At 32.3% G+C, this 14,194-nt stretch overlaps 1 protein-coding gene across 2 annotated transcripts in view; it reads left to right on the forward strand.

The window, feature by feature from the left end:
• The first annotated feature begins 450 nt into the window (after nucleotides 1-450).
• The window catches only part of LOC117179339 (serine/threonine-protein phosphatase 4 regulatory subunit 3), a 17,461-nt gene continuing 3,717 nt past the window's right edge, over nucleotides 451-14,194 (forward strand). The window contains exons 1-4 of one of the 2 annotated variants that reach the window (XM_033371019.1): nucleotides 451-855; nucleotides 5,002-6,624; nucleotides 9,714-9,865; nucleotides 9,958-10,348. In XM_033371019.1, coding sequence (XP_033226910.1) covers nucleotides 658-855; nucleotides 5,002-6,624; nucleotides 9,714-9,865; nucleotides 9,958-10,348 — 2,364 coding nt within the window. In that variant the 5' untranslated portion in view covers nucleotides 451-657. The remainder of the gene's footprint in view (nucleotides 856-5,001; nucleotides 6,625-9,713; nucleotides 9,866-9,957; nucleotides 10,349-14,194) is intronic. The other variant, XM_033371020.1, reaches the window with a different exon arrangement.

Genomic DNA, 14,194 nt, shown 5'->3' on the forward strand with positions numbered 1-14,194 from the left:
ACTAAAGTCCCGTTCTTTCGTCGTCCTGCGAAAAAATTGTATCCAATTTTCAAGTTTTCGCGGAAAGGTCGAGTTTCCCGCGCGCTCGGATTTTCCAGAAGAGGACCCTTATGCAACGGAGCACGTAAACACCCTCTGGCAGGAAGGTTGTCTCCCCGGTGCATGTCTGAACATGCGAATCAGGTGACCATCGTCAAACCCTTCTCGAGATTCGGACGTCAAAATCAACCGGCTTCGTGTTTTAACCTTTCCGGTAGCTTTGCGAATTTTAAGTTCCTCACGACGAGTTTTAAGCTTTCCAGAGCTTTCTCCGAAGAATTTTTTTCCAAGCAGAAGTTTTATGGTGCAACTTTAGCATTTGCTAATTTCGGCCAACATTTCTGCCCCGGAGTGTACAGATGATTGCCTCGGCGAAGGTCCACGTCACTTACTGGACTCGGTTTTTATTATAGTGCGCGAATTAGAGAGACAAGTGTTACCACGAGTTGGGATTTCAAAGTATGATTCTTAAATTAAGTGTAAGAATGAATTGGTAAAAAAGTGAGACAATCGTGTGCACAGAGAGTGAACTAAAAAAGTGAGGAGGTCCGAGTGAGAAACGTCAAAGTAATGCTAGTTAGTCGAGGGTAAATTTTAACCCCGTACAATTCTTTCACCATGACAGACACACGTAGAAGAGTCAAATTGTACGCATTGAACGTAGATAGGCAATGGGACGATCGCGGCACGGGGCATGTTTCCTCGTCGTATGTTGACAGATTGAAGGGAATTTCGCTTCTGGTGAGAGCAGAGAGCGACGGTTCAGTTTTACTAGAAAGTAAAATCCAGCCAGATACTGCATATCAGAAACAACAGGTACAAGTTATTTTTTTATTCTTTCAACATTCACATTCAATTCTCGACGGCTTTTCACTGGCACAATTTTGTTTCCTTGCTTGCATCATACTCGTATTGATTGGTTTACAGAAGCTCTTTCTAGTTTTTAATTTTAATGTGAGGAAATAATAATCTTGGTACAGTTTAAAGTTCCCTTTTCAGTGAGCAATCTGGTTTTATGGTGGTTTAAAAACAAACAAGAGCAATAAATTTAGAGCGGATACGAGGTTTCTACACTGGTAGATTTTTCCCTAGGCTTGGACCAATCATGTTTGTGATTTGCTAGGGAAATGGATGCAATTGAAGTTACCTAGTGTAAAAGACCAAATTAATTGAGATCAAACCTCAAGCCTTTTGTTTGCTTTCATAAAGATTCTTGTTCATTATTATTTTTTTTTTTGTAAATAAAATTCTAGTTTATTGATTTTGTGCTACTGTTGTTGAAAACTCCTTTGAATTTAGTTATTTTAATTTTATCAACTTCAAGAATGACTTTATTGTGATGAAATTTTGCTTTCAGAGATAAAAACTATCAATTTAAGAAGTCTATGTTTTCTCTACTCTTTCTGCAAAAAATGTGTTCAGATTTTAAGAAGAAGATGGCTTCTGTCAACGATTTCATAAACATGAGCATTTTTTGCAACACAAATTTTTAAACATCATGTCTATTTTACCCGTCAGCTCCGTATATATCAGTTACCCCCACTCATTTCATTTCGTTTATTGACTAATCCTGCCATCCCAAGCTTAATTATTATAGAATTATTACATCTAATCACAAGTTTTCAACTTTTTATTGAGTAGTTTTAGAAAAGTTAAAGGGTGATAAGATCTCCAGTCCCAAATTTCGGAAGAGCGTTTTATATACTAATTTTGTTGACCTAATTAATGACTGTAATAGGTTAGGGTACATTTAAATTTACAAGTGAATCAAAATCCATGTTTATTAAATTGATTATTTCTTTTTGGCTATGCTTTTCACGGTACAATAGGGTTAAGTAATAGCTCGAAAGTGTTTTTTAAAAAGAAACAATGAGAAAGTTATACAATTCTTTGTGTCAATATTTTCGTTTTTGGGGTTTTATGTACTTGTACTTCTAAACACGTTCTCAATTTTATTTTATCTCAAAATATGATTTCCAACACAAATAAAAATATGCATCATAAGTTTCTTTTATGGTTGTATTACTTTCAGTGTAATGAACCACAACTTTAGCACTGTTTCTACTTTTAAACTATATGAATACAAAATTTTGCTCATATGAACGTTTAGAACTTCAATTATATCGAGGTGGTTGTTTCTTTCAGGATTTTCTTACAATGGTTCGATGAAATAATAGCTCGAAATTACTTTGTTTTCTTTTTAATTCTAAAATCAAAAAATATTTGCAGCTTTTTCTGTTAGGCCCGGCGTTTTTTTTTTTTTTAATTTAAATTGAAAGTAAAATAGTTAAAAAAAAACCTTTTATGAGACAAAATGGGCATTTTTGGACGCATCCTATCTTTGATAATAGTTTTTCTCGGAGGTGGCTGCTTCATCCAAGATGTTCCTTTAATGGTTTAAGAGAACTAAGTAATAGTTCAAAAGTACTTTTTCGTTTAAAAAAATAATAAAATGCATTAAAGTTATGAAATGTAACTTTTAGCACTTTACCCTTATACCCTGGGACCCTTCAGTTAAAATTATTTTTAAATGAAGGGAAATTTAAATTAATATACAAAGAGAACTCGAACTGGTACAACGAACGTGTACAAAAAAAAGTTTATAACTCTGCAAAAGAAATTAACCTTGTCGGTTAAACTTTAATTTAAATCGCGTTTTTATCCTTGGTTCTGATAATCTTTCGCCACATAATGGTTAATTTTTACTCGAAAATAGCAAAAGTTACGATGCCAGTGCTATCTGGCTTTGTTTCTCAGGTTATTGCTGACAGAAAAAATTATAATGAGATATTTCAAAATATTAAGAATTAATCAAATTGAATTCAGTTATTATGAGAGCGATCAATTTCGTACCTCTTCATTATGACCTGACTTTCTATGGTTCCGCAGTCCACAAATTCGTTAATTTACGCCTTCGCTGTGTTTTATACACACCGTACTTGATGTTTAAAGGAAAGAAATACTTCATAATTTATTCTTTTTATTTCAACTGAGAATCTTTCAAAATATATTTACATTTCAAAGGATTGAAATTTTGTGGATGTATCCAAGGCTTTTAATTTCGAAAACCATTGATCACAGACAAAACACATATATTCATTTTTTGTTAATTTGTTTGTTCAAAATAGTTTACAAGATAAATTATTTACAACAAATATGCAAAAAAGCTCATTTCAATTGTGAAAATTTAAAAATATTTTTACATTTCAATTCACATTTAAGGCTTTTAATTTTAAAAAACCAGTAATCACAGGAAAAAAAAATCATTTACTCAACTATTAATTTGATCGTTCAGAATAGTTTAAAATATAAATGATTTAAAACAAATTTTCAATTACACATTTCAAAATACTTTTAAATTTCAAAGGATTCAAATTTTTCAGAGGTATCCAAGGCTTTTAGTTTGGAAACCATTAATCGCAGGAAAAACATTTTCCTAATTTTTATTAATGGGGTTGTTCAAAATAGTTTACAATATGAATTATTTACAAAATTTGTTCAATTCAACACATTTCAACTGTGAACCTTTCAAAATATTTTTACATTTTGAGGGATTTAAGTTTTTCATATATATCCAAGGCTCTTGTTTTGAAAACTATTAACCACAGAAAAAAAACTTTAGATCAATTTTCATTTGATTCTTCAAACTTGTCTAGAATTATTGATTTTGTACAACAAACGTTAAATTTAAAACAGAACTTTGAAATCTGTAACTAAGAATGGGCAAAAGTTACATCACTGGGAACTAAAACGTAGAAAGTACTCTCACTTAAAAGATTTTAAATTGAAAAGAAAATTATTTTAAAAATTTTTTATTAAGAAGAAGATAAACTTGCATATTTTTCATATTTAATAATATGGAAATTAAGTCGGCGAGTTTGAATTTGGAAGAATAAACATTTCAAAGATTTCGAGTTCAAATATCGTAAAAATATAAACGTCTGTAAATTTCGCAACTGGCTTGTTTAAAAATAATTTAATTTCAGAGAACCTTGGATTTAAAAAAAATTTAATAATCAGTTCGATGAAGAAAGTGAAGCTTTATTATAATTTAATTTTTTGAGAAATTGTTTTCCTTTTTTTTTAACTCCTCTTTAAGGATTCTACATTTTTTGTTTTAAAATTTAAAGCGTTCAATCTCACAATTCAAAAATTTTATTTTTTGGTATGTGCACAATTTAAAATTAAGCAGACGTTATTTTTTTTCAAATTGAAATATAAAAAAGGGAGGGTTCATTCAAGTTTTTCAATTATGTAAGCTTTTTTATTGTAGGTAAATTTAAAGCAGATTAAACTCTAGGCAATAAATATTTCTTTTTAAAATGTTGAACTAATATACAACTCTCATGTTCTCACAAACTAAATAATGCAAATAGTTGTACAAAACGACAGACTGTATTTATATACAGTATATATCAAATACTTAAAATAAAGAAGGCATGGGTTTGGACAATTTTTATGGTATATAGAACGCGCACAGAAAAAAAGAGATAAAGTTTACAACTCTGCAAAAGAAATTAACCTTGTCGGTTAATCTATTGTTTTAAATCGCGTTTTTAACCGATTTTTAGATTGTATTATAGATGGAAAAAATGTTGACCGAGCTTCACGAGAATAAAAATATTTTGTTTTATATTGAAAAACAAGTAAAAACAGAATGAAATGAATAGCTGTTGTAAATAAGCTATACAAGTATTTCAAGTAGATATAAACGGCTCTTAAATAATTAATTTTTGTAATCCTAAATTTGCAGGGAAAATTATTTTTCCTGAGACTCCTAATTTTTATTTTTATTTGTTACTAACCAAAACTCTACAAGTTGATAATTAATCAAGATACATAATTGTCCTACAAAAAGTAAAAGTTGAATTGAGCTGAGATTTAAAAAATCGTGCTCCAATACTATAGCTAGAAAACAATACTAGTACCTTTTCAAGAATAGTATTCAAAATTTTGTTCCAGGATACCCTGATAGTATGGTCCGAAGGAGACAACTTCGACCTTGCGCTGAGCTTCCAGGAGAAAGCAGGCTGCGACGAGATATGGGAGAAAATATGTCAGGTACAGGGGAAGGATCCCTCGGTCGAGATAACCCAGGACATTGTCGAGGAATCAGAAGACGAGAGATTCGACGACATGTCCGACTCTGCGCCACCAATAGAGTTACCGCCCTGCGAACTCGGTCGCCTCGAAGACATCAACGAGCTCATAGGCAACTGCCTTCCATCCCCCGTGAGGAAAGAAAAATTAGCAATGGCCCTCGAGTCCGAAGGCTACATCAAAAAGCTCCTGAATCTCTTCCACACCTGTGAGGACTTGGAGAACATCGAGGGCCTCCATCACCTGTACGACATCTTCAAGAATATCTTCCTTCTCAACAAGAACGCCCTCTTCGAGGTTATGTTCAGCGACGACACTATATTCGACGTCGTCGGCTGCCTAGAATACGAGCCTACGTTACCCCAACGCAAAAGGCATCGTGAGTATCTCCAGCAACTCGCTAGATTCAAACAAGCCATCCCCATTACAAATGCCGAGCTCCTCGCCAAAATTCATCAAACTTACCGCGTTCAATATATCCAAGATGTCGTTCTCCCTACTCCCAGCGTCTTCGAGGACAACATGCTCAGCACACTGAGCAGTTTCATCTTTTTCAACAAGGTGGAGATCGTCACTCTCATTCAGGATGACGAGAAATTCCTCACGGAACTCTTTCGCCAGTTGACTGATGAGACCACTTCCGATTGTAAACGACGCGACCTGGTTCTCTTCCTCAAGGAATTCTGCAACTACTCCCAAAATCTGCAGCCCCAGGGAAAGGAGGCTTTTTATAAAACCCTAACAGCGCTCGGCATTTTGCCTGCTCTGGAGATTACGCTAGCGATTAATGATGCTCAGACTAAAACTGCAAGCATCGACATCCTGACTTACATTGTCGAGTACTCGCCGAGCGTCGTGAGAGATTATACTCTACAGCAGATTAACAATACGGAACAGAATCAGATGCTCGTGAATGTAGTTGTTGCACAGTTGGTGAACGATACGGATCCCGAATTGGGTGGAGCTGTTCAACTTGCAGGGGTTCTTCGTCTTTTGTTGGACCCTGAGAACATGCTGGCATCTGTCAATAAATCGGAGAAGGCCGACTTTTTACATTACTTTTACAAGAACAGCATCGGTGTCTTGATTGCTCCACTATTGTCTAATACGGCGGGAGAGAAACCGATAAAGGAGGATTACAGAACTGTCCAGTTGCTGGGATTGATATTGGAGTTACTTTCATTTTGCGTCGAGCATCACTCGTATCATATAAAGAACTGCATTATGAACAAAGATTTGCTCAGAAGAATATTAGTGCTTATGAAATCCACGCACACGTTTCTTGTTCTGTGCGCTTTGAGGTTTATGCGGAAAATCATAGCATTGAAAGACGAGATTTATAATAGACATATTATTAAAGGGAATCTATTTGCACCAGTTTTCGACGCCTTCGTCAGGAATAACGGGAGATATAATCTTTTGGATTCTGCCATCTTGGAGATGTTTGAGTTTATCAAGCTGGTGAGTATGGAGATGAATAATAGTGTAAGTAACTCGATTGGAATACGAATTAATTTATTAAATATAAAATTAAGCTTTAGAGAACAAAAATCTATTTTGTGTAGTCCTTCTTTTTTCAAGTTTTATTCACGTTTAAATGGCACAATGCCATGTGAAACATTTGGTTGACAATTTTTTATTGTAATTACAGGATGTCTACTCGTCTGGAAAACCTGGTAATTTCAGGGTAGTTTTTTGGTCAGAGGGTGTCAGGGAACTTTTTCGATCATACTTAAGTTTTTTATTTAAATTGTAATATTAAATTAAGCAACAATGTTTTTTCATTTGTATTCAATTTATAGTCCTGGATTTGAATTAATTTTCTTATAATTTTCATTAATCAGGAAAGAATATGCATAATATACTTTAGTGAAGAAATATTATCATGTTACGTATTCATTGAATTAAAAGTACCTATGAAGATAATTTAAAACAATAATTAAAATTTCTTTTTCGTATTATTAATTTCTTTAATTATTCAGCAGTGATAATACAAGCATATTTAAGAACATCTTGTATTCATAAGATGTCTAAAAGATTGTCCCATTAAGAAATTACTTTTTCTTTTAGAATGTTACTTTGATAATTTGAAGAACGTTGTTATTGAATTTTACATCTAAAAAGTACCATTTCTGCGCATTTAGATATTTATAAGGACTGAAAGTAAGAAACATTATTTATGATAACTCGCGTAATTGTTTATACTTCTACTTTTTTTCTTTTCTGTTTTTTTTAACAGTTGGATAGTTAAAGGGTTGATTTAAGTACATATTATTCTAGAAGGGGTGTAGGGTCAGAGGACTCGCTATTTAGAAAGAGTATACCTGGTAAAACCCTGCACTTGTCCAGAATTTGAGTAGACACCTTTGAATTATAATAAATTATTACGATTAAATTTTCATAAAAGAACCTATACTACAGACATTTAGTTTTGGGTTATGGATTTTTAATGGTATATTTTAGTGTTCAAATTGTTTCGCTTAAGTAGGTTGAAAGCTATTCAAATTCTGAATAAAGTGAGCGCAGAAGTAACTCATGTGCCAATTTTTTAAGAATCTATTGCAAAAATAGTGCAAGTCGTAATTTTTTAAAAATCTGTAATAACGTCTGAAATAATAATCCTTTGTTAATGTTCTTGGGTTCATTTTTATGGTAAATTTATAAATAGGGAAAAAATAATAAAAATCTCATGAATGTTTATTTCAATTAATTTTTATAGAGAAATGATGGTAAATTATTTTACATCTTGGCAATTCTCCAGACCTTCACATTTTCATATAAGATTTTTTGTAAGGAAAAATTTAAGCGATACATGTTATGCTTCTTTGGGTGGCCAGAAATATTGCATTACCCATGTACAACTGATTTCTTGAGTCTGCCGGTTATTATTAATTTGAGCTCATTTTGTAAGAAGCCTTGCCCATTACGCCAATGACATTTTATTTGTACGAACGCAATTTCTTCTTTATATGGACAAATATTAAGCATTCGAGAGGGGTTATGAAACTAAGATTCTACCCAAAGGATTAAGCTTCAATTTTCCTTAAAGAAACACCGTTTCTTAAACATTCTTCACGATGTCGAAATACAAAGTGTTTTGTCTACGCCTACGTGGTTTTTATTAATTTCAATAGACTCTAGAATCATTATCAAGCAAAGATGGTGAATTCCATATTTCTATCTTATTAAATATAACGTTAAAAGACTTTAAAGTTAATAAGAAGTCCAACGTAGTTTTAGTCACAAGTAAACGTATTTCATAGTTAATTATCCTTGATCCTATCCTGCAATATCAGTAAATAGGTAGGACATCAAATCTAAAGACTACAGAGATTTGCCCATATTAATAAATTTTTTTTATTTAATCATATGTTTATGTTTAAACAATTCCGAGTTTTTTGTTTTAATTTTAAGAGGCTTTAACTTCCTGCAACATATAAGGAAAAATATTGAATAATTATTCTAAGTCGCTGCGATACTACAGAAACTTTCTTTTAAACTGAACTCAAGAATATCGAAAAATTTCTGTTTTTTCGGATTTTTTAAATTTTGTAAAAAATCACAATTTGCGCTTTTTAAGTAAAATCTTCTTAAAAATTTGATAAAATCACTTTATCCCGGGCTCATTTTAGTCACAATTTATATTTTAACTTACTGAGTCGAAAAAAGTTTACATTCCGAATTATTAAAATTAACAAATCGTAAGTGCTGATAAATGGATGTCCATGTATTAAATGACGACAGTGGATAAGACTTTTTTGTGCATTTAAGGAGGAACATGCTATGAGTATGATTTTGCAAAATATAAGAATTTTTTTATCACCTTGTGTATAAAATATAAGCTTTTAAATAAACCTTTTGTCTGATAGATATAACATAGCAAGATCATATAGATCTGAAATTTCTATTATAAAATTCAAGATATTTGATCAGATAACTTATAAAAGTGTTGAAGGGTCTTTATTTAAAGTTAATAAAATACAGGGTGGACACGCTGGGGCTTACCATAAAGTATGCAACATGTCTTACACGCTAATGCTCTTCTTATGGGAGTGTATGTGGGGTTGCATACATTTCGGTCAGTCCCAGCGTGTCCACCCTGTGTATGGAGTGTCAACAGGGGTACCAACATGTCAAAACACACAAAATGATGTCAAATTGGTTCCTAATTGTGGTTTAGTTGCCAATCCTATCCATGATTTTTTCGTATCAATATTATCGCATTCTGGTAGTAAAAAAGGTTTCTTGTTTATTCGAATTCGTATAGGTTATGTTGGAAAAATTTGCTATTAGCAGAGTAAAAAATGTGATGTGTTTTTATAAATTGAACCTAATTTGCAATCAGAAGCACAGTGTCGTATTGTGGAATTTTTACGAAATAAGTTATCTGCTCAACTATTTTTTGTATTGAAATCAGCATTTAAAACTTTTGTCCAGATGTCATTATGATCTAAAAGTTGGACATGTTTCTCCTTAATAAGAGCCAGAGAAAAATAGTTAATTTACATATCTTTGGCTTGTATTTGATTTCTTACAACTCTTTTTTCATGAATGGTGTGTATTTTTAATTTCAGGAGGATATTAGATCTTTGTGTTCGCACGTTGTAGAAAATTTCTCGAAACAGCTGGAAGCTATAAATTACGTTCAAACGTTTAAAGCATTAAAATTGAAGCACGAACAGCACCAGGCCAAGCTCAAAGACCGAGACAGAGCTTCACTCGATAGGTAAGTCTACATTAAATTGAATTGAATTAAATTTCAAAATAATGGAAACTTGAAGATGGCACCTCATACCAAAATTTGTTTGTGTTTTCTAGTGTACCATCGATATTAAGAAATAGTCGGTACCGGCGAGATCAACGGCAGCTCGATGAAGATGAGGAAATGTGGTTTAACGAAGAGGAGGACTTTGACGAGGGCGAAGCGGTAGTGCCAGCAGCAGCTGCCGATTTGGTTCCACCAGCTTCGGCGAAAAAGCAACCACCATCTCCAAATCCTGCGCCCAATCCCGTTCCTGCCGATTCCAAAAGTCAGCAGCAACAGACTGTTCTAAACAACAATACTTCCAGCACCACTGTAACCACACCGCAGACACAAGTTAGCAATAGTGCGCCGCCAGTAGAAAGCGAGTCTCCTGTTTCGACCGATAACAGTCCAAGTACTACTGTTAGTACTGCAGAAAAAACGGCCACAACTATTTTCAAAAAGGTAAGAAGAACCTTTATTAGGCTTTTAGGATTAAAACTAAGATTAGGGCAAAATCCCGACAGCGCTTAAATGCTGACTCTTTTTCAATTTAAAAAGGACATTATCATTTTTGACCTGGAATGTTTGTTAACTTTTATCATAAAAATTTTAATTAGCATTTTAAATGTCTCTTGAAATCGCCAAATTTTGTAATTTTGAGGTGTCTGCGAGTCGATTTGGTTTTGAAACTTGTCAATTATGATATCATTGTTCATTTAATCCACCACTAGTGTGGTCTTTCAAATAACCATTAAAGTTATTTTAAGAGACTTTCGTCTCAAATTAACAAATACGCAAGTATACCTGAAATGGATAAATTGGTTCTTCATTTTGTCAGGGTAGCCGCGGGTCAAAGAAAAATTGAAAATTGTGGAAACACCAGGAGATTTTGTTTTTCAGGGAAATTTCAAAGATTTTTGTCAAAAAAAAAAAATTTGCAATATCTAGAGAATTTTTGTAAGAGAAACTATAATAACCATGAAGAATAATACATATTTAAATTATAAATTTCTAGTAAAAATTTTAACAGGTTCGAATTCTGGTCTTTGACTATTATTGGTCATTGAAAATGAAAAAGTGGTCAGGGAAAGTTTGAGGGTCTGGGTCGGAAAACTAGCCCAGTGATCGACATTGGGTGAAAGTATTGTACAAACTCCTTGGCGGACGGAAATTTTATCTCACCAAATTATTTTTGTTAATATACTTACAGGCCTGTAGAAAATGACGAGTCGAACCTTTTTCTGTTTTTTCATCCGATGATTATTTTTAATAATAAATATGAAAGACTGAAAAATATTGTCCCTAAATTCAATTAGTTTTTAATAAATAAATCGTCATAAGTTGGAAAAATGTTATTGAAACTGGATATAAACATGAAATATTCCCCTGTGATGCTTAAAAGATAAAGAAAAACTGAGAATCGCCTATTGTTTAATAATATTTTAATTGCAAATTGAGGCAGATCAGTAAACTCGGTTTTTTAGTTTCGCATACAAAAAGTGAGACTTCCAGTGATACATTTATTCCTCACTGTTGAAGGAGCTATGACATCGCTGGGGTATATTTCATGCAGATATTAAGTTTGAATAATATTTCTCCAACTTACGAGGATTTACTTCTTAAAAATTAATTGAATTTGAAGACATTTTTCAGTTTTGTATGCTCATTAATAATAATTATCCGATCCAAAATACAGAAAATAGGAAAAAAGTTCCGTCTCGATGTGCTTGAGCGCTTTACGAGTTTCTCGATCCTCACCCTGAAATAGAGAAAAATCAGGGAATTTTCGAAATAAATTTTGGTGGCCACTCTGTTTCGAGTTTTTATAGAATTAAATTTAAACTGCAAACGATTTAGAGGTATAGGATAACAATAATTGGCAGTTTGAAAATTGAATCAGCTTACATTGAGAAAAATGATTTGTTGGGATAACAAAAAAGTTTTGTTGATAATTGTACAACCAAGTTTTTTGTCGTCCAAACAAAATGTTGGTTACCTCAACAACAAAAATGGATGTTGTTGAACTTTGTCCCAACAAATTTTTTATATGAACAAATTTTTGTTTCGTAAAGATAAACAAATTTGGTTTTTGAAAAAAAAATAGTTGCATAAATACTGGAAAAACAATAATTCAGATTATTTTTATGTAATATACCGTACCGGCCAGGAGTATGAGGACACCTACAAAACTAGCGATTAAAAACATGCACTCACTTCTTGCAGGATATCTCTGAAAAAAATAAGATGGAATAATTGATAAGTAAAAGCACTGGAAAATAATGGAAAAAGAATTTTTAATCACGCAAAATCTCTTTTTTTTAATTAGCCAGGAATCAGTAAAATTTATAAATGGTTCTCGAATTTCCATTTTTTTAAATGTAGAGGCGTGTGCAAGACAAAAATTGCCAGGTTGAGCAGTGCTCAGTCCTCTCAATCTTCTTCTTGTGCTCATTCAAAAGGGGAGAATTCAAGGTTTGTTTTGCGTGACTTAATTTTTTTCCATCTTTTCCCTAGATTTTGTAAAGAAAATTGACGAATATAAGAATTTAGAGCTTTCTTTCTCACTCACTAAATCCGTCTCTATTTATCAAAAATACTTATAATACAGCCTATTGGGTACAAAATTTAATCAAATTTCTAACGCTTTTTTGATCAATTATTCCATCTTATTTTTTTCGAGAGATATCCTTTGAAATGTGAGTGCAGGTTTTTAACCGCTAGTTTTTTAGGTGTCCTCATACTTCTGGACGGTACTGAGAGTAGCCATCCGAATTTACATTTTATCAACCAGATTTATTGAAAGGTGGATCATTTGGTCGTTATAGAATATAAAAACTGAAATTAAGAGGTTATTTCGCTTAATGCAATAGGTTAAAACTAGTATTATTGAAGCCATTTTTTCAAAAATGAACGAAAGGCCTAACAATTAAGATATCAATTTCGAGAACGATAAATGAAATTGAATAAACATAAATATGAATGCATTCTATTTGCATTTTCGAAAAATGAAACACAATTTCTTGCTTGCCTTTATTTCTGCATAATATTTTAATTTTCCTGAATCCTTTCTTGTCTTACGAGTTTCTTCTTTATAACTGTACATCAAAATTTGAATCGTATAGGAAATTTGTAATCTTATTTGAACCTCTTTCATTACTGAATGTTTTCGACAACGAGATAGCAGTTGATGGTTTCGTTTGTATTTTTGTTTACTGAAAGATTTCCTAATTTAGTTTATTTTTTAATTTGATAAAATTATTGTCCCTTCCCGTGTTTGATTTTCTTTTCAGTTTTTTCTTTGGTTCAAGCCATTTTCGTTGCATTTTAGATATTAACCTTTAATATCAGCGAACATTCAAAAAACTATTTTGATTACAATTCGATAAACATCATACTTTGTAATCAATTTTAACTTACATGTTCATATACTATCGGTGTATTCCTGTGTCCTTTTAGAGATTTCGATAGTCTTTTAATTTTCTAAATTACAAATTTTAGAATTTTAATTTTTGCAACAATGATAAGAATCAAAGTTTTTGAATTTAAGGGCATGCTCTTCGTGACCACGTGACCAAACTAGTCCCCGGATATGAGCATTTTTTTTGTGTTCACTGTGTCCGCACGGATTGAGATATCGTGTTGAAAATTTGACAGATTAAATAAAAAGCACTAAAGAACGTTTGTATACATTAATGTGTTTATAGTTTTAAAGAAAGTTTATTTATAAATCGATAAAAAAGGATATTACCATTCGAGTTATAGCACTATGCAGATAATTTTTGGTTTGTTGCATTTCGGATTTTTTGGTTCGCGTATATTGAGCACTGACACCAGTTTTGAACTAAATCGTCTAAACCTTTAAAAAAATTAATCTAAGCAATAAAATTTGCACATTCGTTGCAGATTAACAAATAAGTATCTGCATACACGTAACCTATAATTATTTTTGGAGCATTTTTAGCGATTTCTAGCGGAGAGAAAAAGAAACTTTGACCGTCGATAAAGTCGAGATCACGTGACTAAGTTCATTCATAAAAATTTTGTATGGAGAATGAAATGATTTTCATTATTTTCGGTCCACACTACGTCCAAACGGATTGAGATATCGTGTTCAGAATTTAGGAAGTTATACCGAAAGAACTAAGGAACGTTTGTATATATCAAAATGTTCATAATTACGAAGACATTTTTCGAGTAAAATACTAAAGGAATTAGGAAATAAACTTTTAACGTCGATAAAGTAGATGCCTCGATTTAAAAAAATCGAGGAACATCTTAGAATGTCATACTCGAAAATTCGTCCAAGTC

The sequence above is a fragment of the Belonocnema kinseyi genome, chromosome 9 (genome assembly GCF_010883055.1).
Source record: "Belonocnema kinseyi isolate 2016_QV_RU_SX_M_011 chromosome 9, B_treatae_v1, whole genome shotgun sequence".
NCBI classification, from domain to species: domain Eukaryota; kingdom Metazoa; phylum Arthropoda; class Insecta; order Hymenoptera; family Cynipidae; genus Belonocnema; species Belonocnema kinseyi.